Below are 27,222 nucleotides of genomic sequence, written 5' to 3' on the forward strand. Positions count from 1 at the left end.
TTTTATACATACAGTATACATTTTATTTATATAAATGGTCACTTATTCACATCATTCATGTTTCTTTTATTTATTCGACAGAAGATAGAAAGTGCAATGGTAAAAAAAGAATAATTTGTGTGTAGAAGAGTGTACATTTAGTGCAATATAAAGTGTATACAAAACACCTGGTGAGTGCAAGTGAGGGTTACCCCTATTCAATACAGAACTGGTAATATGCATTATGATTCTTCTCTTGTATCACAATAAGTTATACCATGTAAACATAAATGACACAATGAGGACAGTCATTCATAGAATTACAGTTAGTTAATACTTACAGTTTAAACGTGTGTTTCAGAAACACTTAAGACCACTGCACGCAAACTAGTTCACATTGTAGCAAAAATGCACTGCCATTAACTGAAAATATCAACCGATTACATAGAATACAATTAGAAGAAAAAAATACATTTCAAAAAGTTTTCAAGGTAACCAAATGGCACAACAGCATTTGATATAGCCAATAAAAAGTCAAACATGTTCAATACAAATGAAATATGTACAAAATAAATACTCGAGGAATAAGACCTATATAAAGGTATGCCAGTTGACAAAATGCAGGGCTTTCACAGAATGCAACGTTGATGAAATGTCTTTTGAATTCTAGAGCTATGAGATTATGTCCACAGTTCTGATAGAAATCTTGAACGCTGGCTCTTATTGGGGCAAAGGCACTATCACTTCCACATAGCTGATTGGGAAGAAGCCAGATTCCCCGTGTATCATGCCCTCATACCAGTTTTCATCAATCTGGTTGGTTAAAGTGATGATGTCCCCTTCCTTGAATCCAAGCTCTCCTTCGTTTTCAGGCTCGAAATCATAGAGGGACCGACAGCAAGGCTGGTCCAAGTGAACCGACGATCCTGCAGAAAAATATCAGCATAGGAAGGTTGAATCCTGTAAACACTCACAGCTTCCCTTGACTTCATTTCTTGCTTGACTTGATTCTAAACCGAATCCATTCTCCTGCACACAATCACTGCTACTGAAAAATACAGCCCCCCAACCTTTTCTTCTAATACACTGAGAAAGAATGAATTACTTCGAGGGAAGAATCTGAAAAACTGACAACACTGGACATAAAGCAAAGTAATAAAAAAAAAGAACACTGATTATGTCACTAAAGATCTGATCAGTCCCTTGGAACGGGAAAGAGACAACTAGAAATAAGCCTTGTTTTACCACAAGAGGGCACTCTCTGCAACCCTTAATGGAACCATCACTTTCCTGCATGTCAAATGGGAATTAAATTAAAGAACACTTCATTTCTTGCCTTTTAGAAATCTGTGCTACCTCTAATTGCCTAATTCCATGTGTCCAACGAACAGGAACAAACACCGTCCTGGGAATGAAGGGGGTGCTTTTAATTAACAGCTTAAAGAGTAAGTAGCGAGGTTCCGAAAAATATAGCGTTATACGTCCCCACATGTTGCTACAACTGAAACTGTCATTTTTCTTTTCATTGTTAACATCCTGACAACTTTAAAGTCTGTTTCAAAGCTCTTTTCAAAATGTCTGCTGTAGTGCATAACAAAAAACATAACAAGTGCTCTGGCTTTTCTGTTCCGTGCCACAGCATGGATCGTTACTGCTGTGTTACCTGGTTGACAATGTGAGCAATAATCCTGACACTATCAGTGCACTAGAGCAGACATTTTGAAAAGAGCTTTGAAACAGACTTTAATGTTATAAAGTGTAAAAAGTTGTCAGGATGTTAACAATGAAAAGAAAAATTAGAAGTATGTTATTTAAACAGTTTTAGCAACACGTGGGGACGTGGAACGCTATATTTTCAGAACCTTTAAGTCTCTTTAAGACTACATCCTTTTAAGCTTACAGCCAATTTCAAAACCACTGCCTTTAGTCAGGGATGGTAGATAGCAGTTTAAGCTAACCAACTGTTTTGTAAACTGTTAAAACACTGAAACTAAACACAGTATGCTTCAGTGCAGCACTGAGAGAAAAAGAAAGAATGGGGAGACTAGGTAGAACACTGTATTCATTAATATGACACATTTGTTTTATATTTCAGTGTGCAAATTCTTTATGAATACACAGTGAGGCAGAATAATGCATGCATTGTTACAGTATAAGCTCTTCACCATGAAATGTGTCATTATAGTAGAACGCTGGACAGGTGTAGACAATCTCTTTGGATCTTAGTAACAAACAGCCTAGCAATATAGGAGAGCACAAAAACCAGTTAGCAGAGCCACGGATAGAGAGGAAGATACATTTAGTAGAAAGAAAAATAGGAACTGGCAGAAGCAGGGAGCTGTGAAATGCATTGGAGCATGTGAACACTCAGCCTGCAGCTTTAAAGCCATGTTAGTACAAACTGAAAAGGGGTTTCCCTGCTGATAATAATACCAGTTTAGCTGTGATACCTACTTTTTCCATTAGCAGTGGGATTGATCTGGACATCTGCAATACATTATAAATACATTCAATTGTAAGCACTTAGGTTCCTATCTTATGGAACTAACACTATAGTACATTTTGCAATGCATGAAAAAAAAAATATCTGCAGGATTACTGTGACTTCTAAGGCTAATTTACAGAGTTTTTAGACTTCCGTATGTTGTTATTGTCTGATAACAATGCGTGACTCGTAGGACTCCTGAAACATCTTCTGTGCTTGCTTTAAATCTCTCCACACCTAACCTATGAACCTCCCAAGGAGAAAAAACACAAAATCCATCTGCAGCGCTGCTTGTTCTTTCAATCCACAAGCAACCTGGTTTAACTTAACAAATCAAACTTGTATTCTCATATCAGGAAATCTAATCAGAGACGTAACATAATCCCCACTGTGATTATTTCTGGAACCCTTTTTTTTTTTTATTCAATTTTAAATTGTGTTCTTCAGTTCAGTAAGGGGTACTTACAGCAGAAGGTGTGACAGACCTAAAACTCCCTTTTACAGAACACGCCCAAATACTTCCACTTTGGTCAGTGTTTTCATTTAAAATCGTTCTACTCTTAACTGTTTTACCTTTGAGAACCATGTCAGGCGCAATACCTGAGGATATGAAAGAAGAGCTGTATGACAAGCCATTGTGTTGCTGGTTGTCAATCGTTTCCAAGCTTGTCATAATGGACTTTGGCTTGAACTCCTGTTTAGGACGATTACTGGCTGTTGTTATTCTGTGAAACAAGACAAGCGTGATAAAGCACTCAGAAGAACACAGTAAAAAAAAAAATCTATACAAAATAACATTTTCTCATCCTAGTATGTTTATACAATTTAAAAGTAACCTTGTCTATCATGCATGAATACAGACATTACTGTGGGGTATTGGTTCTCTTACCTGCTTTGTAATTTACTGTTAAGTTCTTCCAAAATCTCTGAAGACTGTTTATGATAGTCTAGTGCTGCCTCAATTAAAGCTGCCAACTGACTCACCTGCTCTACCTGAATGGAAACAAACCATGTCAACATCATGTTTATACATTTCAGAAGTTATTTATCAGGACAAGCCAACTGAGATGCACACTCAGGTACCACTGCCAGCATAAACTGGTTTTGGAAGATAAAAGCGACACTGTAGATGCAGGTTTTTTACAGGGTTCTGTAGCCGTACAAATATGAAAAATAACACCTTACAATTCATTTTTTACTATGATTACACTGTCACACTCCTAAGCGTCTTACTGCTATTTATAAAACGTCTTTAAACACATGTCTGAAGTCACCTTGCTGTCTTTGGCATGTTATATATGACAGTTCAGAACTTTACTCTGCTTGAACACTTACGTCATTTTCTAAAAAGTTGAACATACTTCTTTCAGCCAGCTCTTTGGACTCTTCGAATTTTTCTACAGCTTGCTTGATGTCTTCGTCTGGTATCTTACCTTGACGTTTCTTTTTGTAATCATAATCTAACCGTCGACCTTCAAGCTTTTTTAAGTGGTGCTGCAAAACAATATGAAACATGAAAGTTGTAATCAACATTTGAAATTGTACTGTGTAATGCGCACTTATACACACTGCCATAGCAAACTGCGTTGTCGCAGCTGATCGTTTCCAGAACAAAATATAAAAACAGCCAATTTATATTCAAGTGGTATTATTCAGAAACACAGGCTGTAGGGATACGGTAGGTGAACTGCAATCTCCAGGGATTAAAGAAATCAACTCTCGAGAACCACATGCCAATAGGTCTACCTGTATCTTAGGATCAAATCACTTTATAGCTACACTGGGGAAAATATTAACTCATGCATTAAAGGCAACACATGTGGAGAACTATTGATATTTATGTGATCCCAGGCCATGTGCTAATTCAGTCACTTTATTTTCAGTCCATTTTGTACTGTGCTTCTTAGTAGAACATATATTGTCAAGTTACATCTAACTAGGTTGATCTTAAGCAACTTATGGAAGCAGGCAAGATGAATTTACAGGTGGGAAATCTTACCACAATCTCTTTTAAGTCTTTTTCCTGTAGTGTTTGTAGTGGATCAATAAAGTTCTGTTTAACACTGATATCCAGGGAATCTTTCACCTCAGCCATTTGTTTCATAGCTTCACCAATATCGACCAAACCATTTCCTAGAAAGATTTCAATCCAGAGTTTTGAGACAGCTCTTGAAAGACAGGCAACTTCAGTCAACTGAGAAATCGAACATATTACATTCAGTTATTGACTAACCTGCTCTAAGAATCATGTAAAGGGAAGTAGCTGCCTAACGGTGTATTCCCATGTCTGTCCACTAGGGGTCGGTATTGTTCCATAAACCATATGTGTCAACTGATGAGCATGACAGTAAGTCAAAACATCTAAGCTTATGGGAGTGTATAGACATTGTAGGTTACAATTGCCATACCTTCAATTTCAATCTATTACAAAATATATTTGTATTTATTTATTTTTTTGTGTTGAGGTTGCTAGATTTCACATCAGTTTTCGAGTGCTCACGTCTACAGTACTTTACTTGCTGTCAGTTCCACCTTTAATAGTTAGTTACATTAGAACAAAGTAAACTACATGTTAATCAACATGTCAGGAATCTCCCGACTTCCATAAGGTATAAAACCAAATCCAAAATTCATTAAATTCTCTCCGTAGTTTAAACAGTCTTGGACGCACTGCACTGACAGACTCACCAAAGTTGGACTCCTCTCCCAGCTCCCTTCCATATCGCAGCATGCAGTCTCCCAGCAGGCCTTCCGTCTGGGGGTAACCTGTCGTTTTGACCTGGCCTCTGATTTTAGACACTGTGTTCAGCATACCAAGCTTGGCTCTGTATGCTGCAACATCATTGAAATTCATGAGGAAGAAAACAGGCACTCTTAATTGACTCATAACTTTTGTCAAAACTCTTGCCTAGGAAGGCAGTTGATTAGCCTAGCCAGCAATTCATTTAATGGTGAGTGACTCTACGATTAGCCTTGTATTACTTACAAATACAGTGTACAAAGCAGCAGAGTTGTAAATGATATGCAAACAGGCATCAAGCTAATGATAGTAGCACTTTAGCCTGCATGCAGTCATTACATTAGAGCCGAATAAGAGGGCATTATTGAAGTGAAACTTTTATTTTCATAAACTTAAAAAAGTACCTGGATTTGGTTGAAGGTATTCTGTGGTTTTAGACACAAGTTCAAAGACGGATTTGTTTGTGACATCAATTTTCTGGAATGCAAAAAGTCAAGCATCATTAAAAGAAGTTCATCCATTCATTATTTTGTGCGTAACTTTATGTGTCTAAAAACGAATGCGTTCCTGACGGACCACGCCACCTACTGTATGGAAGGGAAACACACTTTGCATTCCGGTACAGTAAGAGAGCTTACCCTTTCCATTTCCATGAAGTCTTCATCTAGTTTCGTTCCTTCAGCTCCACTTATCTTCTCACTTAATAACTGTAACATAAAACAATGATTTCAGCTGAGTGTGGTAATTCCAAAGCAAACCTGAACTGTAATGTACTCTTGATCTACAGGCAAACAAACTGGATCCCATAATGCATGTACTCTAAGGAGTCAGACATATTACCATAAATGCATCTGACTAACATCATTGTTTATACAAGACTTGGCTTGGAGGGTTAGAAGTAATACCAGGCACTATCCAGATCCAAACAAGGTTAACATGACCATCATTCGAATTAATAGGCTGTCACTGAGTTACTTCACAAAAGGATATATGAGGCCGGACAAAGCCTCTGAGCCCATGATGACAGTATCACATTACTAATGTAACCTGGGACTGAGTTGTTTAAAACTACCCTGGTATTGAGAGACTAGCCCTAGTATTTTATTCTCCTTTTCTGACTGCAGTTTTTGTATGATGTAATGTACAATTTAATCCCATGTGTAGTAAGCATGACCCCAAGAGAATGTACGTGTTACAGTATTGTTATGGTGTGGATTCATTCACTATTAACTCAAATAGAGTCAAAGCATACAGAGTGACTTCATTAAGGCTTATTCTTATGTCTGAACAGACACTCTGCAGCAGAGAATAACACACAGGTTACTTTTTACTTTGCCGTTTACCACAATGCCAATTACAAGCTGAACAAGATGTAAAAATGTTGAAGATATCTGAAGAGTTATCATAGTCTACCAGACACAATACGAAATGTTAATTTATTTATTTATTTATAGCACTCACAGCATAGTGTGGTTTCACATTTTTTTTTACCAGCTGTATTACAATAATTTCAAAATGCTTGACCAGAATTCTACTACAATACACCCCAAACAATAACAGTATTTCACCCCACAGCAGTGTACAATCAAAAATTAAATAATGAAATACCTGTAACACTGTTTGTATACTCTTTAGATAACGCTGTGAAGATAGCGTTGTATAAACTGTCATCACTGTGAACTCTGAGAAGCCCTTGTCACCACATGCCAAAGCTTCCAGCTGATGTTTCTAATTGTATCATACTGCATTTCATTAGAAATAATATCAGATGTATACTCCTTAGACAATATGTCTTTTCAGTGTGAAGCCACGCTGCAAGGAATACGATTTTCAGGCAGTAATTGGAAATGCAGGCCTAAGTGTGCAGCACACAAGTAATACAGTAACACTGCATTTTCACTTTTAATTCCATCTGCTTTACTTTGTTCTTTTTTTTTTTTTACAGAAACCTACGTATGAGATCAGGATCCTTTGCAATGCAGTAGCACCGCTTGCTTCCTGGTTCTCTCGCTTTCCATTGCAAGCAATCGATTTTGAAATTCACACTGTAAACAGGTTTTGCCAATTCACAGTCAATCATTCAAATATGACTGACAACTTGATTAGATTAGTTTGACTCAGATATTTTACGTTTTGCTGAAGACATCATGCTATCCTTGTACAAATGTATCAGTGACTTAAATAAAATACACGGTAAACTAGATTCTAGTTGACATTTAAGAGTATACAGTATGCTGAGCCTTTACTTGTGTGCAAAGCTATTCCAGCTCAATGCAACTAAACACAAATCTCTGTAATTAATGTACAGTAAAAAAATAATAAAATACAATAGAAAACATTTTTTATATCGTGCCCTTCACACCATGGCATCCCAGAGCGCTGGACAAAATTAAAAACAAAACAAGAGAGCTTATATGTACAATACACTCCAGCTACAACCAATTATATAAAAGCACATTAAAAAAAAAGTATGTTTTTAATTTAGACTTAAAACAATCCAATGATTCAACCTGCCTAATGTCAACCGAAACTGAGTTCTATAAACGAGGCGCACAACAGCAAAAAGATCGAACTCCAGGTGATTTAAGACCATTTTTTGGAACAACTAATTGTATTTTCTGCTCTCAAAAAACAAATAGAAATATACAGAGTTAGTAGTGGGTTAGGGTTAGGGTTAGGGTTAGGTAACTCACTCGTAGCCAATGTAAGGAGTGCTGTGTACTATTAATGTACAACATACAAGTTATAATGTTATGAAAGAAATACGGCATGATTAGAGGTTGTGTAAAAAACTAAAGCCTCACCATGCTTGTTGTATTGGGTTTTGTAGTTTTAAAGTGAACAGCACTTACAATGTACAGTGCCTGCCTTGTCACATTATTAACAAGCCACCAAAGACATCAACACTATTTTATCCTACTGTAGGAAAGATCCAGCCCTTCTTAGAATATGAAATGGCATCGCTGTATATATCATTTACATCCTGGAAAGCAGGGCAAAGGAGACAACAACATGATGGCAGTGTGGAATAACATCTTGCTTCACGTTCACCGCTGTCATGCAAAGCTTTTGGTTTATTTAATAAGTAGATGCCTTATATGAAATTGTAAATATTCTTGACTTCAGTGTTCCTGCACACTGCTGTTGACTGATGTCTCAGAGTCATCTATTGAACAGACAGGAAGTAAACTGGGATGCCTGTTAAGGAAGTAGAAATCTTATTACAAAGGAAATGAAGCTTTCAGCTGTGGTTGCTGTGTTTGTGACTAATGTCAAACAGCTTGATTCAATTAATTACCAAGGGCTCTCTCCAGAACTGTGCAGTGACAGAGGTGATTATAGGGCCTTTAGGCTTGAGAATACATCTTGCCTACATTGTAAATATAGAAGAATGCAGCCGTTGGAGACAGATATTTCAGCTAAGACCCACAACAGTGGTATTTTACTAAAAATGCTCATTCGTTTTCATATATTTGCAATAGGCTGTCACTTGACAATGGTGACAATAGAGTAGAATTGTTGGATTCTAAGTTGAGGAATTGTAAGGAATTGTCTCACACTGTCTCCTTAATGAGAATACAATTGGAACCGCTATTTGTATTTAGTGTTACTGGGGTGATAAATGACCATGATTAATAACAGTTATGGCAGAAAAGACAATGGCCAAAATTGATTTTGTTATTTCTTTTTATTATTATTATTATTATTATTATTATTATTATTATTATTATTACAGTAATAAAACACCAGTTTTTTTCTGTCAAATTTGAATTTAAAATGCTGGTTTCTAAAGGTCTTACTTCACTGTGCAGATTCCATTTCCATCCTGGTTTAGATGTGGTTGAAGATTGTCTCAGTGATACAGTGATACTGAGAGGTGTATGTCTGTACGGCTGTTTGCTTCAACAGTTATAGAGATGTAGGCTACGGCATGTTATCGCAAGAAAATCTCACACCTTTTTTGGGACATTTAAAAATATATTAAAGACAAATCCAATGCAATTGTAAAACAATGAAACTGCGTTGTGCACAGCATCGTGTGTCAGACAGAATGATAAGAGTAGTACTTTGCATTGCTTAGCAGCAGCTTGCAAACATACCCTACAATTTACACTCGGCTCAAAAATACATTAAACAGCAGGGCTAAGTGCCTAATTTATTGCATGTTATTTATAATTGTTTTTCAAACTCCAACCCACATTTGCTCTGAATAGCTGTGTGGAGTTTGAACATGAATCATTGTCTATGGTAACTGTCCTTGCTTGCATTGAGGCCAATTGTTAGTAATCCCTTGTCTTTCATATAAACAAATACTAGTCCCTTAACATATCATTAATATATCATTCTAATTCCCTTATTCAAAGGGGTAGAAAGGTGGCTTTATCTAGTTGTTGGAACAAAGGTCTAAAAACAACAAGCCTTGAACAGATCTTTCTCAAAGTCATTTGTTCACTGTGTGGCCTTGAGCAACTCACATTACTTCAATAAAAAGAGTAGGATTAGGAGACCACTAGAAATGAGATTCTCAGCTGTAGAAATCCTGGGGAAAGAATTGACTAATGCAGTCAATTGTTGGCCAATGCATTCTATGTATAACTGCTGTTATGAACCAAAATAATATGTACATTCATATATTTCTAAAACTTATGAGGAAGTAAAATTTAACAGTACAATCTTGTATTGCTATTAGTAACCAAACACCATAATGGTCTTAGTGAAAAAGTATATACAATATCTGTTATCATGTAATAAAGGAGACACTAAATGAATGTACATAATTCATAGACAGTACTGTTGTTTTATTGCTGCATATAAACAAGTACATAACCAGTCTGATGAAAAGTGCTCTCAAACTACAGTACTGTACTATGAATCTTAAAAGATGTAACCTTATATGGAGCCCTTAGCTCATTTCACAGTGATAACTGTTTCCAACCATTCGAATCACAGCAAAAATGAATGTTATTTCCCCATCCCCACTACAGCTGTAGATTCTCCAAGGGGAGGTTAATGAACATGGCACATTTGAAGCATCCAGTGTGTCTCATCAGGTGTGCTGTATCCATTGCAGTGGAGTGCTGGGTGAGCCATACAGTACAATCAAGTGCTTGCTTGTTCCAGTCCTGCTCGTGCTCAGTTATCTTGTCTATGAGCTCACAGCCAGCTCTGCATTGGCCTTTATGTTTCTGTGGGCTGGATGCCTCAGGGTCTCCTACTGGTCAGGCACCTGACGAGTCTGGCAGTATCTTAAAGCACATGGGAACCACTTACAGCAAGCTGCTCAATGTGCTTTACATGAACACCCTGGCTCAGTGGTTCTGAACAGAACCACCGGACCTCGACTATACAGAGGCTAAAGCATTTCAGCAGAATTCTGCCAAAATATTGTTCTGGAGGCTTAAATGTCGCTGACAGCCCTGGGCACCTGTTTGTTTCACACATCACTGGAATGTAAAATCTGTATAATTCTAAGTAGACGGAACACACATGTACAAAAATAAATAAATGAGTTCTTCACCCCACTGAGTCGCCGACACTACACACGAGTACACAAGAAGCCAAGCTCTGCTTAGCTTCCAAGATCTGAGATGTAATGTTTTGGCTGCAGACCCAAAAATGAACTTGATTATGTTCACTGTGAGAAATACCTGAAATGAATCTCCTCCTAGTGGGTGACCAGTTAATAATACTGTCATCAGCAGCATAAGTCTCATACTTGGCTCTCGACGACAGAGCTTGCTCTTTAGTTGAATGGTAACACGTTTGTGTTCAAACCGGACGGCTGGCGGTTCACGTCCTGCCCTTGCCTTTCCATTCAATGCAATGGCCTGAGATGCCAATTCATTACAACGTGTAATACTTTATGAACAAAGAGCAAGCATTTCAGCAGAAAGGTACTGTTCAACCTTTGGAAAGTTTACCATGAGCACAGCAAAGTGTGACACTGTACATCGCAACCCAGCAGGAACAGTACTGTAAGGTTAGTCAGTTTAACATGATTAGAATCCCACGACTTACTGCAGGCACATTACAGGAAATGTGATAATGGGTCAAATGTCTTCCTAAATAAAAACAAATACAATCTCTTCAGCCACCCTGCAGTTCCAACCTGACACAATTATCCACGAGAAGAGGGAGGTTTCTCACTGTGTACAGTGATAAAGGGCCACTTCAGCTTTAATAGGAATGTATGAGATATCTGAGAGTGTGTTACAGTACAGTACATTGTGTCCCATTAACCTGAGGTATATCTAATTAGGATCAAAGCAACGCCTAATACGGCTTTAACAGCTTTGCAGCCAGAGTTTTGATGTGCAACTTGTAAACTCATTTGGCTCTTGTAATAATGCGCCTCAATGACTCCAATGTCAGCTGCATGACTCCAGAGTTGGGTTCAGTGATATCTAGCTCTTCTCCGTGTTTCCACAGTCTTGGTTTGACACACACCCTCTTATTTGGGGCCGTGGTGATCATAAGGTTTCTAGTTATTACAAAGATTACGGACACATGCCAAGCCTCACACTCCAGCAATCAACATGCTTTTTTGCCTGTCCTTGAAAAGCACTGATACGCTGTCACCCATTAATGGATAATTCAATAGGCTTGTCTGTGTCTCTCAGAAATCTCACTTGGAGTCTGCCTCTGTGCCTGGCACACTGAAAGAAACAATCCACTGGACCAGTCTCTGCTAAATAAAAGAGAGAAAAAAAATAAAAGCAGAAGAAATAAAAAGGCCTCTTTGTTATAGGACTGTATTTTATATAACAAAATAAAATGAGGCCATTACATCACAGTTTATTCCATTCACTACCTAAAAAAAACACACACAATTGCCTTAAAATAAAAACGAAAGTAAATCCAACAGTTTTAGTGCCAGTGTCATCTGCAAACAATTAAATTAAAAGCCTAATCAAACATGCATTGTTACAATAAAATAAATGAATAAACAGTAAAACCTCACCACACAGCTACTATAGAAAATATACAAAATATCAGCAGTAACCCCACATAGGAACATCTAACAATCACTGTGTTTAACTGTTTGATACCCAGTATAGCAAATAAGTTAAAAACAACAATACTGCCTCAGGTACTGTGTCCAGTTGCTTTAAAGTACAATACAGTAGTTAGCACTCCATGGGGCTGTATACCATTATTATCACGTGTAACCCAGCAGGTCTACCCAGCAGTAGACTTTTTCTTTGATAATTTTTTTCACCCCAAACTATGTGGTATAAACAGGAAAACATTCACTGTGAGGAGATTGTGAAAAACAAGTCACAGAGTAATAATGAGCCTCTGGTTATGTGCCCAAATGTCATTCAGTAAATGGATTTTACTGAATTATCTCCCACTTAACTCAAACGTGCCTTTTCCTGCCTAATAATTACTGTAGTTAGCAATTCACTCTTCTGTCCCTGTGACTCAGTACAAAAAAAAAGCCATTCATCCTTGCCCATCTTTCACCATATACTGTACACCACATATTGGACTAACTCTGGGCGATGTACACTGTCTTTTAACCCACTTTTGATGCATGCAAGAAGCGATATTTAATCCATTAAAACACTTAATACAGTCGTTCAAGTTCGCTCTACAGTAATGCAGTTTGAACATTGATTATTTATCAGTGCAGAACTGAATGATTGAGTCAATGTATCAGAATCACACCCTACTGACATCAATGTATTATTTACTCAGTAGCTGCACACTGATGTGAGAATCAGCACATCCCTTGTGCATTACTAAGATGCCTTTCCTGTCAGTCGGGCTCAGGGTCTGTCTTCTCACAGCAATAGATATACGTAACTTCTTCTTTTTGTTGATCTTGTCTTTTGGTCAGTTTAAGGAACGCCTAGTGTTTTCATAATTACAGTAGGAACCTGTGGCAGGACGAAAGCCCTGCAAATGTAAAGCGTGTGGGGGGGGGGGAATTAAGGTTGGCAGGGATGGGGTTAAATCTGTCCCCGCCAACAATCACAGGTGTGGCCATTCCCCAAATTGAGTGCTAATTTGGGAATGGCCACATGTATAAGAAGGGGAGAAATCCTTTGTTTGGTGAAGGGAGTTTGGGTGTGTGTTGTTTTTGTGTGTATTGTTTTTGTGTAAACCGTTTGTTTTTTGGCCGTTGTGCAGCTTCTCCTTCCTGAGTCTCCTTCCTGCCGCTCACCAGCCTTGGCCGTGACGTTTTTCTTTTCACAGTACCATATAAAAAAACGAATGCAGATTCTTACGAGTATACAGTATTATAACAAAATGTTATTGCTTACATACTCATCTGCACCCACCTACAGTACAAGCCAGAAATCATTCATTAAAGAGTCCTCTACAGGACTGTAAAAGCTGTGCCCTTCTTTTTGAAGCAAAGCATGTTGTATTAAACCCCTCAACGCCAGGATTTCTCTCTAACCACTCTGCTTCTGAGTACGTGGCCCTGTGCATTGCTGTTAAGTGAGATGATACCTGGGCATGTTTATGGAAAGAGAAATACAGTACATTGATTCGAGAAAACAGTAAGAGGCCTGTATCTTAACAGAACTGTAATTCTTGTGTAAGCAATGTCCCTGGTTTCACGTGGGTGTCGTTGCGATAGAAATGTGAAGCTGCTGATTCTGCTGTGGTCAGGAGGTAAACCTTACACATATCCAGACACGAAGCAGCAGTAGCCCAGCAGCAAAGAATTCTGCCTGGGATTGATCTAAGCAGACAGATGAGAAAATCTGCTTGGCACGGATTGACTTTTTATCTTAAAAACGTTAAAGGCAATTAAATTGTGTCTGAATGAACCCAACCCCTGCAGATTAAATGAGAAAAAAAGATAATACTTAAAAGAAAATGTTATTATTATTGTTTTTCATTAAATTATTTATTTAACCATTTTATTATTTATGAATTGAAACTGGAGGCACAACTGGTAGCCTAAGGGACTGCAATGGTATTAAGGTTTTGAAGAAGAAAAATCACTTCAAATGTTATTTTTCATTATTTAGTGTTAGTTTGTGTTTTGATTTTTTTTTTTTTTTCCCGCTGAAGACCTGGTTCATTTCCAGAAGGGAAAGTTGAAAGCCTTCAGTGCACAGTTCATGCTAAATAAATAAATATATAAATAAACAAGTAAACACTGAGATTCTCTATGTGACTAATCCATTCAACAACCATTTTACATTAAAAAAAACCCAACATTTTATTTTATATCGATTGCTTCACCTGTCACACATATCATTCACAACAAGAAAAACTGCAAGATTTCAACACAGTTGCCTTATCATACTGAACCAGCCTGGGTGGTACTACACTGTAACCCAACAAGTCTGCTCAAGCCAAGGCGTATACCAAGGTCTGTTGCCAATAAGTTCATATTTTTTAATACGTTTCATCTCTCCTGAACAAGTCTTGCTTTCATTCCCATTCCAAGACCCACCCTACCAACAAGTATCATGCATGATGAAGAGCACAATATTAGTGTTAGTAAATACTGTACAGTCAAAGCGCCATTCATTACATGCCTGTGCAAAACATATTCGTTATTCTATTTATTCAGTACTTTATGTACCCAATTGCCCCACATTTGCCATTTTATTTTTGGCATGCTCTATGCCCCACTCGGCCCTGGTTGTTTTCAATTAATAAGACAATCTCCCATGTATGTTCTGTACAATCAGAAAAGAAATTGTGCAGGAAAGCTTGATAATTATGCAGAGGCTGGAAACAGCTCACATTGAAATACGGTGATTTGTTTTTAAAAGCACTCCACTCCCAAGATAATGCACATCTACATTTCTGTACCCTGCATAACAGACAAGTGTTACTTTGGCTCTTAGCCCTCGTCTGCCTGTTACAATCTATTATTTCTCATCAAGATGGAGCCTAGGCATTGTTCCCCCTACCCCCACTCCCATTTCAGCCTGCAGCAAGTGTTTCACACTCAGGTCGTGTAAAAATCTTCTTACTGTATATCTTTCTTGACTTTTATGTCCTCTGCTTTTCTCAGTCCATCCATTAGGTATTGTAGCCATGCAAAATAAATCCTGCTCCACTCCGACAGTATCTCTCTATCGTCAGTTACTCATCAGTAAACATTTTTTACAACAAAAATAAAATGTTGTTATTAATAAATTAGAAAATACTGTTATCAGCAAAATATTGTATCGATTACAAAACCGGGGATAAGCGCAGAGACACAGAGGACTTTGCAACATGGATTAGAGTTGGCAGATATTGATTCAAATTCAAGCCCTGTGCGTTCAAAAATGATCCTTACCACATGTTGGGACTAGAATGTAATGCTTTAGAAGCAGTTTATGTCATCATTACCAAACTCATTACTACTTAACAGCTGCAGTCATCCCCATAAACACCCTTTTCTTCAGCATCAACTAGAGCCTTAGGACAGATGAAGGTTATGTTTAGATTGTGCATGCAGAAAAAACTAAAAGCCCCTAAAAAAAATACCAGTTAGTTTATAGTGTAGTAAAAAGACACCAAGAGAAAAATGTTTTTTATAGCTACTAGCCACATGTGTTGCATCATGCCACAGACACCTCAATGGTTACTCTCTGTGTGATGCTGCTGAGTGACAGGAAATGACAAGAAGTGAAATGTTATCCCGCAGCAACGCCGTTATAAAGGAAGTGAGTGAAAGAGAAGCTAGTTTAGTTACTGATAGGGTCTTGACTAGGAGCAAGTGCTAAGGCAAACTCTAAACGTGTGTCTTTATGAACAAAAACAATGCACCCCCTTGTGTCACGTCCAAATGCATGGGGTGGTGGTTGGTGGGGGGGGGGGGGGTAAGTTTGAACTAACTAGCTGTGCACACAAGATCACCTTCACTATTATAAACTGTCACTCTCGTTTCGCACAGTAGAATGGAAGGAATGGGTGCACCAGGGTGGTTTGCAGGCTAATCATGCATTCCTTCAGAGTAGAGCGCAGGCTGTTACAGAAGATTGCAGTCTTCATGTTAGTTTCAATTACTGGTAATTAATCCTGCTTTCAGGAAAACAGCACTGGGCTTTCAATTTCAGTGCAGATCCATAACATGAGATGATCAGTCAAGTGGAAAGCAAATCTCTAACCAGATTGAAATAATGCATTGTTGTGAGAGCATGCTTTTTGAGTTATTATCATTTATTTTTAACTTGAAGCCTAATGCGCCAGATCAAGCCTGAGCGGATGGATTCTGTTAAGCAAATTCTAATAATTGTATTGAACAAGATGGCTGTTTTCAGGCATAGTAAGGTCTTTACTATTCTAGAAGCAATGTTCCAGCCCTTCATCCAACTCTGGTTTACCTCTTTAAGGTAAACAGACTGAAAGACAAGACCTATTATCTTTCATTCGAAACAAAACAAACACTCGAGCATTAGGACTCGGTGTCATTGGGCTTTAAAAGTTTCCTACAACTTCAATACATAGGCCGTACCCTGGGTGCAATTTGAATTAGCTTGGAATTCAATTTAAAAATGTGACTTTCTATTCTGACCTTTTGCTGCTGCATGTTACTGCAGGGTTTGTATTTGTATTTGTATTGTGCAGTACCTTGTAGATGTATCCCATGTCAGTTAATGTATTACACGAATCACTGAAACACTTTTTATTGATCATCTTTCACTGCCACATAGTTTATTAATTTAACTGCAAATCAAATCCACACAAACTGCATCAATTTCTAGGCTATATTGTGCTCTATGAATCAGTGTTTCAACATCGGTTGTTTTTTTTTTCTTATCTTACGGATCCATAGAATTACATACATTGGTATGTTTTAAATGCATATTACTGCATGATGAACCTTGTTTGTAAATGTGCTTTCACAGCTATATCTGTAATCGTGCAATACAGTATGTCCAATGTCTTGGTAGAAAATTGAGACAGTGAATTCATCAGGTTATCACTAGATAAAGGCGCTGCATTCACTAATCACAAAGCTATTCAATCGCATCTTCAATGTAGCTTGTTCCCCAGCACAAAATTAGCGTCAATACACTGAGCCATTGCACTTATAATGTCACTTGCAATTAGACTACATTATATCAAGCTATGTAACAGCAGCATCCACTGCTGTGTGAAAATGGCTTCTGTCATTCAGTCAGGCTATGTAGAGGTTCTCATTTTACAGTTTTCAGACTCTCTGTGGTTATGCCGGAGCACATAGACACTGTAGCATAGAGCTCAATGCGAGCTGTGAGTGAGCACACTACATGGTTTGCTCCGGTGCTCCTCGGAGCAGTTTTATAAATCTTTAATACAGACCTTTTTTATATGCTGTGATGAGTAAATATGAAAACGCAAAGTCTAAACACTCTTTCCTGCATCATACCCTACAGACATGTCATCAGTGCACATTGTGTGCCTTGCCTTCCAAGGAGCTTCAGTTATTTTCACAGCCAGATAGGATATTCCCATGGAAATGGCACTCCTTGACATGACTCTCTGTTTAAACTGAGTCAGCTGTCTTAAACAGTTTTCATTTTGTTAATTGGCCCCAGGTAAATGGTGACCTGGCTGTTTAAGTGGTTGACAGTACCTGGCCTCTCTAAATGACAGTGGTGTAGCATTTTCTCAGAACTCACTTAGAACTTAGTCTTGTAATCTGTACAGTTCTTTGTTTTTTGCTCTGGGTTAAGTTATCAACATGCCTTTTTTGCCATCTATAATGATCTGATATGTACATATTATAAAACAGGTATGCATTTAAAAGCTATCTATTCAATATGTAAATATGGACATTAGCAAACCCTTCCCTATGCCAGGATTATACAGTGCAGGTTTTTGTGTACTATATTGGTACAGTACTTAAAACACTCAATTTCCTGTAATCGTCCAGGGCTTACAGGAGGTATCTCAAGTGTCTACACAGGGGTACTTGTTCCAACTTTCCAGATTCTGAAGGGTATGGGCCTTCTTCTTCGTGGGTTTTGGGGAACTGTAGAAAGATAACAGTTCTAGTATTAGGCTTATCTGTTAGTATTTCCATTCAGGAAAGGAGACATTGAATTACCCATATTATTTTAATTTGGCTTTCATTCTGAAAACAAATTAAAATAAAAAAAAATCCTGGTAATTAGCTTACATTATTTTTGATCTGAAGGTCACAGTGGAAAAATCAATGGATGGTACACTGGCCGTTACTTCTGAGATCTGCTTACAGTGTGGTGAGGGGAGAGTTCTGGTTGTCTTGGTTTTCGCACTGGCACACATACAAAAAAATACAAATAACCCCATAAAAACAGCAATATACTGTGAAGGCTGCCATGTTATGTTAATTGACTGTGGTTATTGTATTAGGATCCTTAATTGTGCTGTTATTGGATCAGGTGGACATTGTGGTATTAGGAAAAGAGTTTTCAAATTGCCTCAGTGATGTGCTGAATGTTTTTTCAACAGAGCCTGTCTCTGTACATTAATGATTTGTGTTTTTCCAGCCCTACGGCTCATTGCTGACAGAGTTCAATGAAACGGCATGATCAGTTTGCAGTCTAGATAGCCTTTGTCCTTCCTTTAGTACATTTTTACTTTATCTAGAACATTTATGTTATGTTGTTGGGAGTCTAGTGGCTTTTATAGTTTCTTACTTAAACTTTTCTGTACTCAGAATGCTGCTGAAATATTACATTTGTGCAACAGCACATTAATAAATGCTGTCACCAGCGGAATCCCATCCCACATGGCACTCTCTGTCACAACACACCCAAACTGCAGACAGGACACCAGGATAAACGCACCAATGTCAAGGGCAGTCTACAGCACAGTATGTGCAAAAACAGGACAGGCATGCAATTTCAATCATAAACAAGTTACAGAATTACCATGCAGTGTTAAAACAGTGATGAAACCGGCCCAAAGCTGATCGATAGAGAGTCATTGATTGCTGTGTAAATATGCTCATCTTGACAACCATTAAATCGAATCCTTCAAGTAACAAACGATTAGCAGTAGGTCACTGCTCTGAAGGTATGTTTAGGGAATGTACATGTTTATTCAGCTGCTGCAATACAGTTGATAAATTGAAGAGACACAATGCTTGTACTGGTAGTGGATTGTAGCTTCAGCAAAAGCTGCGTGACAGACGAATTATGATACACTTTTATAATTCTGTGTCCATTTTCAGATTCATCTTACAGTAATTTGGAGGGGTAACACTTTTGTGTCTTTTGCTACAGACCCTTATAAAAGCTTGCATTTTGCAGTTTTCTCATACTTTTCCTATAATTTACTATGCATTTACCATAGTTTACCATGTTTTTTTAGTTAATATGCTTTATCATTCATCGGGTGGGTTACAATTCTTACCTTTGCTTTTCCATTCAGGTATGCTTTTACTATGTTGAGCTTCTATAATGGGGGCTTTGTGCAAGGTAGCAGTGTAGAATAAAAGATGAATGGCACTGGCCTTTAGATTTTCCAGACCTGAATAAAAGGCTTTGGGTCGACTTTACAGACAGCAGGTGGTTTTTCAGCAGGCTATGATTGCAAACCATAAATAGATCAAAGTGAATATATGATTCCAAGCTATAAAAAAACAAAAAAACTAAACTAAAACCTTTCCACACTGCAATTATCTCTGTGACGAACACACGTAACACATTGTGCTATGACTGATGCAAGCTACCGTATGCTCATTTTACTATTGTATTCTTCCAGGGATCAAATCGTTACACTAGCATGTTAGGCATCAGAACACAATGAAAAACGAAAGTTCAAAGCACGACCACTCTGAAATGTCTTCAGTGATGACTGCTCTGTACTTTGAACTGTAAACAAAGTGTTGGACTCCACTAGTTTAATCCACTGACATTGATGAAGAAAACATGGCTGACAAAAAAAACATTTCTGTTATCCTGTGGAAGTTCCTTACGTGTGAGAAGCAGATACCAAGCATGACACTTTTCAAACTGAACCTACAGTACAATGTACATTGTGTGCAGGGGACAAAAGCATGGATCTAATGCATTGTTAGAAAACGATTCAGTACCGTCTGCTTCCAGTTCTAGTGGGCTGTAATAGACGGGAGATGATATAGACTGTCAAATAATAGACTGAGCAGTCTTCAATCAATCATGAATTAAAGGCAATGACATTAAGATACACCCGTCTAGTTCCTTTAGTTTTACTTGCAGTAGATTTTGTGATTGAGTGTTAAAAGTTAAAGATGAGATGCATGAGAGCACAGAAAGTTCCAATCAGCACAAAAAGATTAATTCTGAAAAATAACATTCTTGTAAGAAACGGGTTTGCATGCTTCAAAGGGGATCATCTAAAGGGATATGCAATTTCAGCAACCCTTAAAGGCTTCTGTGTGAATCTGTTCTGTGAATAATGTACCCAACAAAAGGGCTTCGGATGAGGTGGATAACCTTGGTGTTTTTATCTGCTTTACATTGCATCCTGTCAAAACTAAACTACTGGCAAACTATTCTGCCGAGCCAATGGAAATAGAGACAGCTGAAACGTGTCTTCTGTTTCCTGCTTTGCACAACTGGATAAACAGAAACCTGGGGCAGAGAGTGAAAGCAAACACAACAAGACCATTCAAGGCAGACAATGACACCACTGAGGCCTGCACTAAATACTATCTACAGTAGTGTTGTTATTCTTTTATTATCTTTTCCAAAATAGGCTCTAGAACACAATGGTCCACCAAATTCATTAGACACTTACTGTACAAATCTAAATGATACAAAGCGTCCTTGGTAACTATGATAAAGACATTAGTTGGTACATTAGTTGTTCAAAAGATTGCAAACTGTATGTCTCTTCCTCACATTAAATGCAGTACAGGGATATAAACAGCTGAAGTCCCAGACGGACTCAGTCATATATAAATCCTGTGCACTGCTCCTTAAACTTGAGTCAGATATACTGTACAGATACTTGCATTTTTAAGGCCAATCAACATGACAGTTGCCACTTAAACAAAATGCACAAGCAGTTATTTCCTTTCTCTTCAGAAGCTAGAGAGAGAGAGAGAGAGAGAGAGAGAGAGAGAGAGAGAGAGAGAGAGAGAGAGAGAGAGAGAGAGAGATTGGTGCATCCAGGGTTAGTTTTACCTTTGGTCAAGAATAATAATAAACATCTTATTATTATTATATTGAATACAATAAGTCAAACATACTATAAAAGTCTTATGAAAAAAGTCATAGGAAAAAGGTAAGATAATAGGACTGCATGCTTTTAAAAAGGCAATGATTTGGAGCAGTGACAGTATGGAATATATAGTTTTCCTTTGCCTATACCATCCATAGCAAGTGTTTACCATACAGTAGCCCTGCGTTCATATTTCAAAGTTTTAAGCATTTCAATGATTATTTGCAAGGCCAAAGGTGTATTTTAAAATATCTAAAGTGCATGTAAAGAAGAATAAAACAGGTCATATAACTTTTATAAAGACAACCTGGATCAAATAACAGATCAAGTATGACTCTTTTTATTTCTTTTAGATCCTGTATGCATCATTAAAACTGAATGCACTTAATATAATATGAAGTAAAGCTTGGCTCAAGATAATCATGAAAACAGCCTCATGACTAGTTTTAACATGTAGGCTATTATTTCAGTTGCAGATGTACAACTTCTTGTAACTAAACTCTAGTCACTGAATACAATAAACATTCTGTAGTTATTCTACATTCACCCCAGGCTCCAAAGCAACATTCAGGCAGTTAAATGGAGGTAGAAACACACCGTACTGACTAGATTTGTATTCCATCTTAGGGAAGATAAGCCTATGTGTTTCTTGCTGTCCCTGGGAAAGTGCTCTAGGTCTGAAGTGCATTAGCAGAGCACTTTATGCAATACTGTCATACTCCCACACTTACCATGATGAGAAAAGTACCTGGCCTTTTTATTCCACTTTTCTAATTATGCAAAGGTATAACAGCCTACTCGGAATGTACAGTAAGCTAATTCTTATGATAAAAACAGATGCTAAAAGATACAGGTTGAAAAAAAAACAAAAAACAACACCACCACAAAATGATTGGGAACAACTGCTGTAAACTGCAAACCTCCACAGACACAAAGGCCTGACTATCATTCTGGATATATCGCAAATCATTTTAACTGTTCTGTAAGGTTAAGAAATGAGTAGAGAGTGCTTTGTTTTACATTAATGTTAAATAATAAAACCGGGACATAAACAGTGATAAAAACTTCCAAATAGTTCCTAATGTTTTATTAGAACATGAGGGTCAAAACTGTGTTATGAAAAAAAATAAAAAAATACATTTAACGAAAAACATCTGTGGTCCTGAGCTGTCTTTTTTATTTATTCCTCTGAAGTTGTAAAATAATATTTTGACAGAGCACAGTAAACAAAAACAAACACACTGCACAGCGTGATTCCGGCCTGGCCTACAAACCTTTGACCAACTTGTGAAAACAAATCCCCGATGCCAGGTTCAGATCTAAGACAGAGCAACAGCTCTCCACAATGCTGCATGGTTTATCTTCCATCTTCCTTTTACAAAAACAACTGTCTCACTTCTTCATTAAATATGAATCGAGCTGCTCTCAAACTGGTTTGATATCCAGCCCAAGCTGTAATCAAAGTAATTAAAACAGTTCTAATGTGTCAGACAGGTTTAGACGTCGCATTCAAACCTTCACGAGAGTAACAGCATGGAGCTTATCTATGCCCCAATAAAAACCTACACCTGTCTTGTGTTCGAATAGAATATTTATCTACATGCACAGGTTTATCATTTGTACACCTCACTGGTTACAGCATGCCCTATTTTGAGAACTTCTCAGCACAGTACAATACAACCCATTTCATTCAAACATGACTTATCCAAGCTTATCTGGTATATACACTAAACTAGATGAGTGTTCCTCAACAATTTCCACAAGTATCACCTAAACTGCTTTAATACAAACTCCTGCTTAGAAAAAAACAAAAGCCATGTCTCTGTTAAAGATGGGATAGCAGCCAAAGCTTTTCATCCTCATTTTCATTTAGAATTGATTACACCTAAAAACTGCAAAACTGAACAAATTAGTTTTGAAAGCTGCTTTAGGGGAATTCCATGGTATTACTTGCAAAATCTATACACATGTACATGTTCTGATAACTTGTGATAAAGATTTGTGGAAGCAATGAATACTTTATGCCAGGTTATTGTCCAGCAGTTGTTATTTTGGGTAACACACAGATTATAAAAGTACAAGTAATTATAATTAGGTCTTAAAACACCCCCGTACGAAAAAACTGGAAATTCAATTCACGTTGAAAAGAACTACCTCAAAAACAAACACAAACTACCTTTCTGAGCAGTTGGACAATGTCCCGCCTTCTTGACTCGTATCTATCATTGATTGGTTCTGAATACTTTAAACCCACCCCACCTACTGAGTGGCAGCAAATTCTACATTTCTATTGGAGACTCCACTTACGAGATTTCAAACGAGATTACAATTACACTAGAAGGCTTGTTCACAGGATTTAAAGCTACAGCATTTTATACAGTTTGAAGATGGTGAGAATTACAAATTGTGGCGAAATGTAATAACATGCCTAGACAACCACAAAAAAAAATAAAGTAACCAAAAACAACAATTTAATTCAGTATATAAAAAGCGACAGCCCCGAAAGAAAAAAAAAACGATTTATATAAAATTCGAAAATAGCTATAAAAATTTGCAACAAACAAATCAACAGGTTAAAAGACGTCATGTAATTTGCTGCACTGTTTCAAACTGTACATTCCTGCTACTCCTGAACCCACTCATTTTCAGTAAACAAATTAAAATAAAAAAAGAAATATGAATCACAGATACTTCAACAGAATCGTCAGAGGATGTCAATTGTTACCATTCAAATCGACCCATCAACACGTCTCTGTAAAGTGCATTTCAAAGCACAACATAAGACTCTTTGGAAGAAACATTTATGAATACTGTACAGCACGACGGGTTGTTATGAATCACGATGCAGCAGAAAGCATTATGGGCTGGGAACGTCGTGATTATGTGCAGATCGTGTTGACTCACGCTCATCATTACGTTATTAATTAACATGAGGAAATTATTATAAATGTCAGGCGAGTGTTCGATCAAAATGCAGTTGAAAATTCGATTTAGATTTATTTATTTTGTTTTAACTCCCACGCATAGTCACACAAACCCAACCACAATGCTGCAACTTCCTAAGGTGTTACAAAAGTGTGCCCTTCCCATGTCATGGTAACATGCAGAAATTTAAATGAGGTACCAGCCTTCTTAGGTAAACGCAGGTGTCTTGGGGTTTGAATTTCATTTTTCGTTTGAGCATTTTTCTCTATTTGCTATTTTTCTCTATATTTTTTAAAAATCAACTGCCCAGTGAATATATGTCATTTCCTCATTTCCTTACTTTCACAAGAACCTAAACACCACAACCGTCTTGTGCGTTACTGTAGTCGTGCGTTAAATGCCTTGTACCAAAGTTAACTTTTACAACCGTTAAACCTAATTAAATATACACATGTTTATCAGCAGATTAATGGGAAAAAACACTGATTGTGGCCGTTTATAAGCGTATGCTTAGTTACCAAAGCACTCTGATGCACTGCTGGGCAATAGCGCTGTCGGTATTGATGTAGCCGTGGATGCAGTCTTGACAACCAAGCAACAATACCATACCAACACACACACACACACACACACACACACACACTGACAGTGATCATTTGACAAGTGACAGATCTTGAGGCCTCTCCTACCTGACTCGCTTTGTGGAACTGTTTTTTGAACCCGGCCACCGACATCCTTAATAAATCTTAATTCAGCGCCTATTGTACTTGAAACACCAACGCGAATAGGAAGCAAAACAATACTGAAAAAAAAGAGGAACTGATCTCTCAGTGGTATGAGCCTGATTCAAGCCCGTTGCTTTCACTGTGTTTCTAGCACCCCGCTAGCTGTCACTCTGCAATGTATTACGCGTATGCTGCTGCTGCTGCTGCTGCTGCTGGCGAAGGGCTAAAACGAGGGAGAGACGACGTCGCTTCTACAATTTTATTGGTGAAAGAGTCCTCCTTATGCAAATGAGGGCCCGCAGAAACCCAAGCGAGACGCCCACGCCAGAGGAAAAGAGAAGCGCCTTCAGATCGGGAGCAAGCGCACGCAAACATGGAGAAATGAACCCCAAACCAAAAACATAGAAAAAAAACAGAAATGTCAGAGCAAACTGAAAAGTATACTGCCTTGAGGCATTATCATTTCCCATCACAGGCAGTGACATACTTCAATTATATATATATCATTTTCCAGTTATGCCAATGGATTAATATAACAGTGCAGAGGACTCTGAACACCACCCGTGTTCTTGGTAAAACCACATTTATTTTCCTATACTATATGGATAAGTACTAGAATTGCTTCTCAGCTTCCCTCTTGTGGTTTGTGATGTCACCAGAACCCATCGATGCAATTAAAACCTTGTAATTCACTGCAGCCCATCAGTTATTCATAATATATAATATATAGAGAAGTACTAGAATTGCATCTCCGCCTATACAGGGCTGGCTAGTGCCATTCAATTGTGATCTGTCTTTGTCTGGTGCCTTGCCCTTTCCCTGCATGGCAGCTAGAGGGCCCCCTACTAGAAAGCCCCTGTGTGATTATTGCTTCAAGCTGTGCTGTGTTACCCCTGCAGCAGGCAGGCTCAGCAGGGCATTGGCTTCACAGAGGTTCGCAACGAAAGTCCCCACGGGAGTTTCAGGTGCACTTGACCTTTACGTCACTGTGTGGTGTGCACACCGTATTGTTTTATGCACAGATACATTTCGATTCAAAGCAACGTGATGCAAGAGATAATGTTGAGGGAGATCTGTAACTGTAGAAGACCAAGCTAAGAGAGAGCGAGATGTATGCTGTAGTTTTTATGGGTCATTTCCAACTAGTATAACATGAACCATGGTTGTAAAATCTGTCAAAGAAATGTTCAAAAGCATTAATTTCCTAAGAGAAGCACAGTGAATTGAGATGAAATGGGGGAAGTACATAACAAAGCAGTCTAAAGATGGTTACATTCTTTTTACAATCATTGGCGCCACCTGGTGGTTTTATTTTTAAACATACTTTAACAACCATCAATATACACTGTACTGCACATAGCTGTGAATTAAGATGAAATCTGCGTGTATTACAGATCAGCCCTGAAAGGAGACTGGCCTTCTGCAAGACTACCTGAAAGGAAGGTATTCTAATAGAGCTGTATGTGACCTGATGTACAGTACTATGCTTTTGTTTTAAATCAGATGACCACGTTTGCTATAAAACTGTATGTGTGAGACCAATGGTAAGACAGTGCACGACAGGTTTGGAATTATTTCTTGCTTTAGAAGATATATTACTATACAGCCTTTTGCACATATAACTGACCCTCACAGACCGCATATTGGGCTACATTGCATGATGGTTTATTGATGTCAACACTAGGGTCTGAATGGAGACCTTCAAAGTGATTTAACTTGTGGTCGGAGTCAGAATGGAGCCCTAATGGGTGAAAAGCATCAATGGCAAGCATATTAGGTAAAACAATACAATGCATTTATTTTGTAGTTTACTTTTCTATAGGCGGCAATAATATATTGCACTGTATATATTGGGAAAAAAATATTTTGTATTATGCTTTTAGATTTTTGTTTTAACAGTACACAAACTCTCCAGCAGATGTCGACAAATCCTACCATATCAGATCAGCTTCATATGTGACGTACCTTGGTTAGAGTTGACTGTCAGTTTCGTGTTAATTTGGAATGACAAATGAAATATTTTGATTATAAAAACCAAAAGTAATTCTTAGTTTAAGGATCTTTGGGAAATGTTTATACAGTACTTTTTTGTGTACTAAATAAATCTGATATGTGTGGTTTGTTTGTTGGTGATATATACTAAAAGTAATGTTTTATTCTGTTTCCTTAAACATGCATATATATATATATATATATATATATATATATATATATATATATATATGTACAGACGTGCTCAATTTTGTTGGTACCCCTCCACAAAAAACAAAGAATGCACAATT

At 37.7% G+C, this 27,222-nt stretch overlaps 1 protein-coding gene and 1 long non-coding RNA gene across 4 annotated transcripts; both read right to left on the reverse strand.

Moving 5' to 3' along the window:
* On the reverse strand, positions 1-25,161 carry LOC117429932 (endophilin-A3). 3 transcript variants are annotated; one of them, XM_058995352.1, is made up of 10 exons: positions 24,905-25,161; positions 5,843-5,911; positions 5,609-5,681; positions 5,153-5,296; positions 4,464-4,597; positions 3,800-3,958; positions 3,354-3,457; positions 3,065-3,189; positions 2,434-2,466; positions 1-905 (listed from the first exon to the last, which is right to left on the reverse strand). In XM_058995352.1, exons 1-10 carry the CDS (start codon positions 24,947-24,949, stop codon positions 700-702), a joined length of 1,092 nt encoding a protein of 363 aa, XP_058851335.1. In that variant the 5' UTR covers positions 24,950-25,161; the 3' UTR covers positions 1-699. The 3 variants fall into 3 exon arrangements, with proteins under 3 accessions (XP_058851335.1, XP_058851334.1, XP_058851336.1); XM_058995351.1 differs by having other exon boundaries at positions 3,038-3,189; XM_058995353.1 differs by lacking the exon at positions 2,434-2,466.
* LOC117963052 (uncharacterized) lies at positions 16,787-23,498 on the reverse strand. The gene is made up of 3 exons (XR_009308061.1): positions 23,467-23,498; positions 18,277-18,393; positions 16,787-18,129 (listed from the first exon to the last, which is right to left on the reverse strand). It is a non-coding gene; the product is annotated as an uncharacterized LOC117963052 (long non-coding RNA).
* Positions 25,162-27,222: the final 2,061 nt, after the last annotated feature.

Source organism: Acipenser ruthenus, chromosome 21 (genome assembly GCF_902713425.1).
Source record: "Acipenser ruthenus chromosome 21, fAciRut3.2 maternal haplotype, whole genome shotgun sequence".
NCBI classification, from domain to species: Eukaryota; Metazoa; Chordata; class Actinopteri; order Acipenseriformes; family Acipenseridae; genus Acipenser; species Acipenser ruthenus.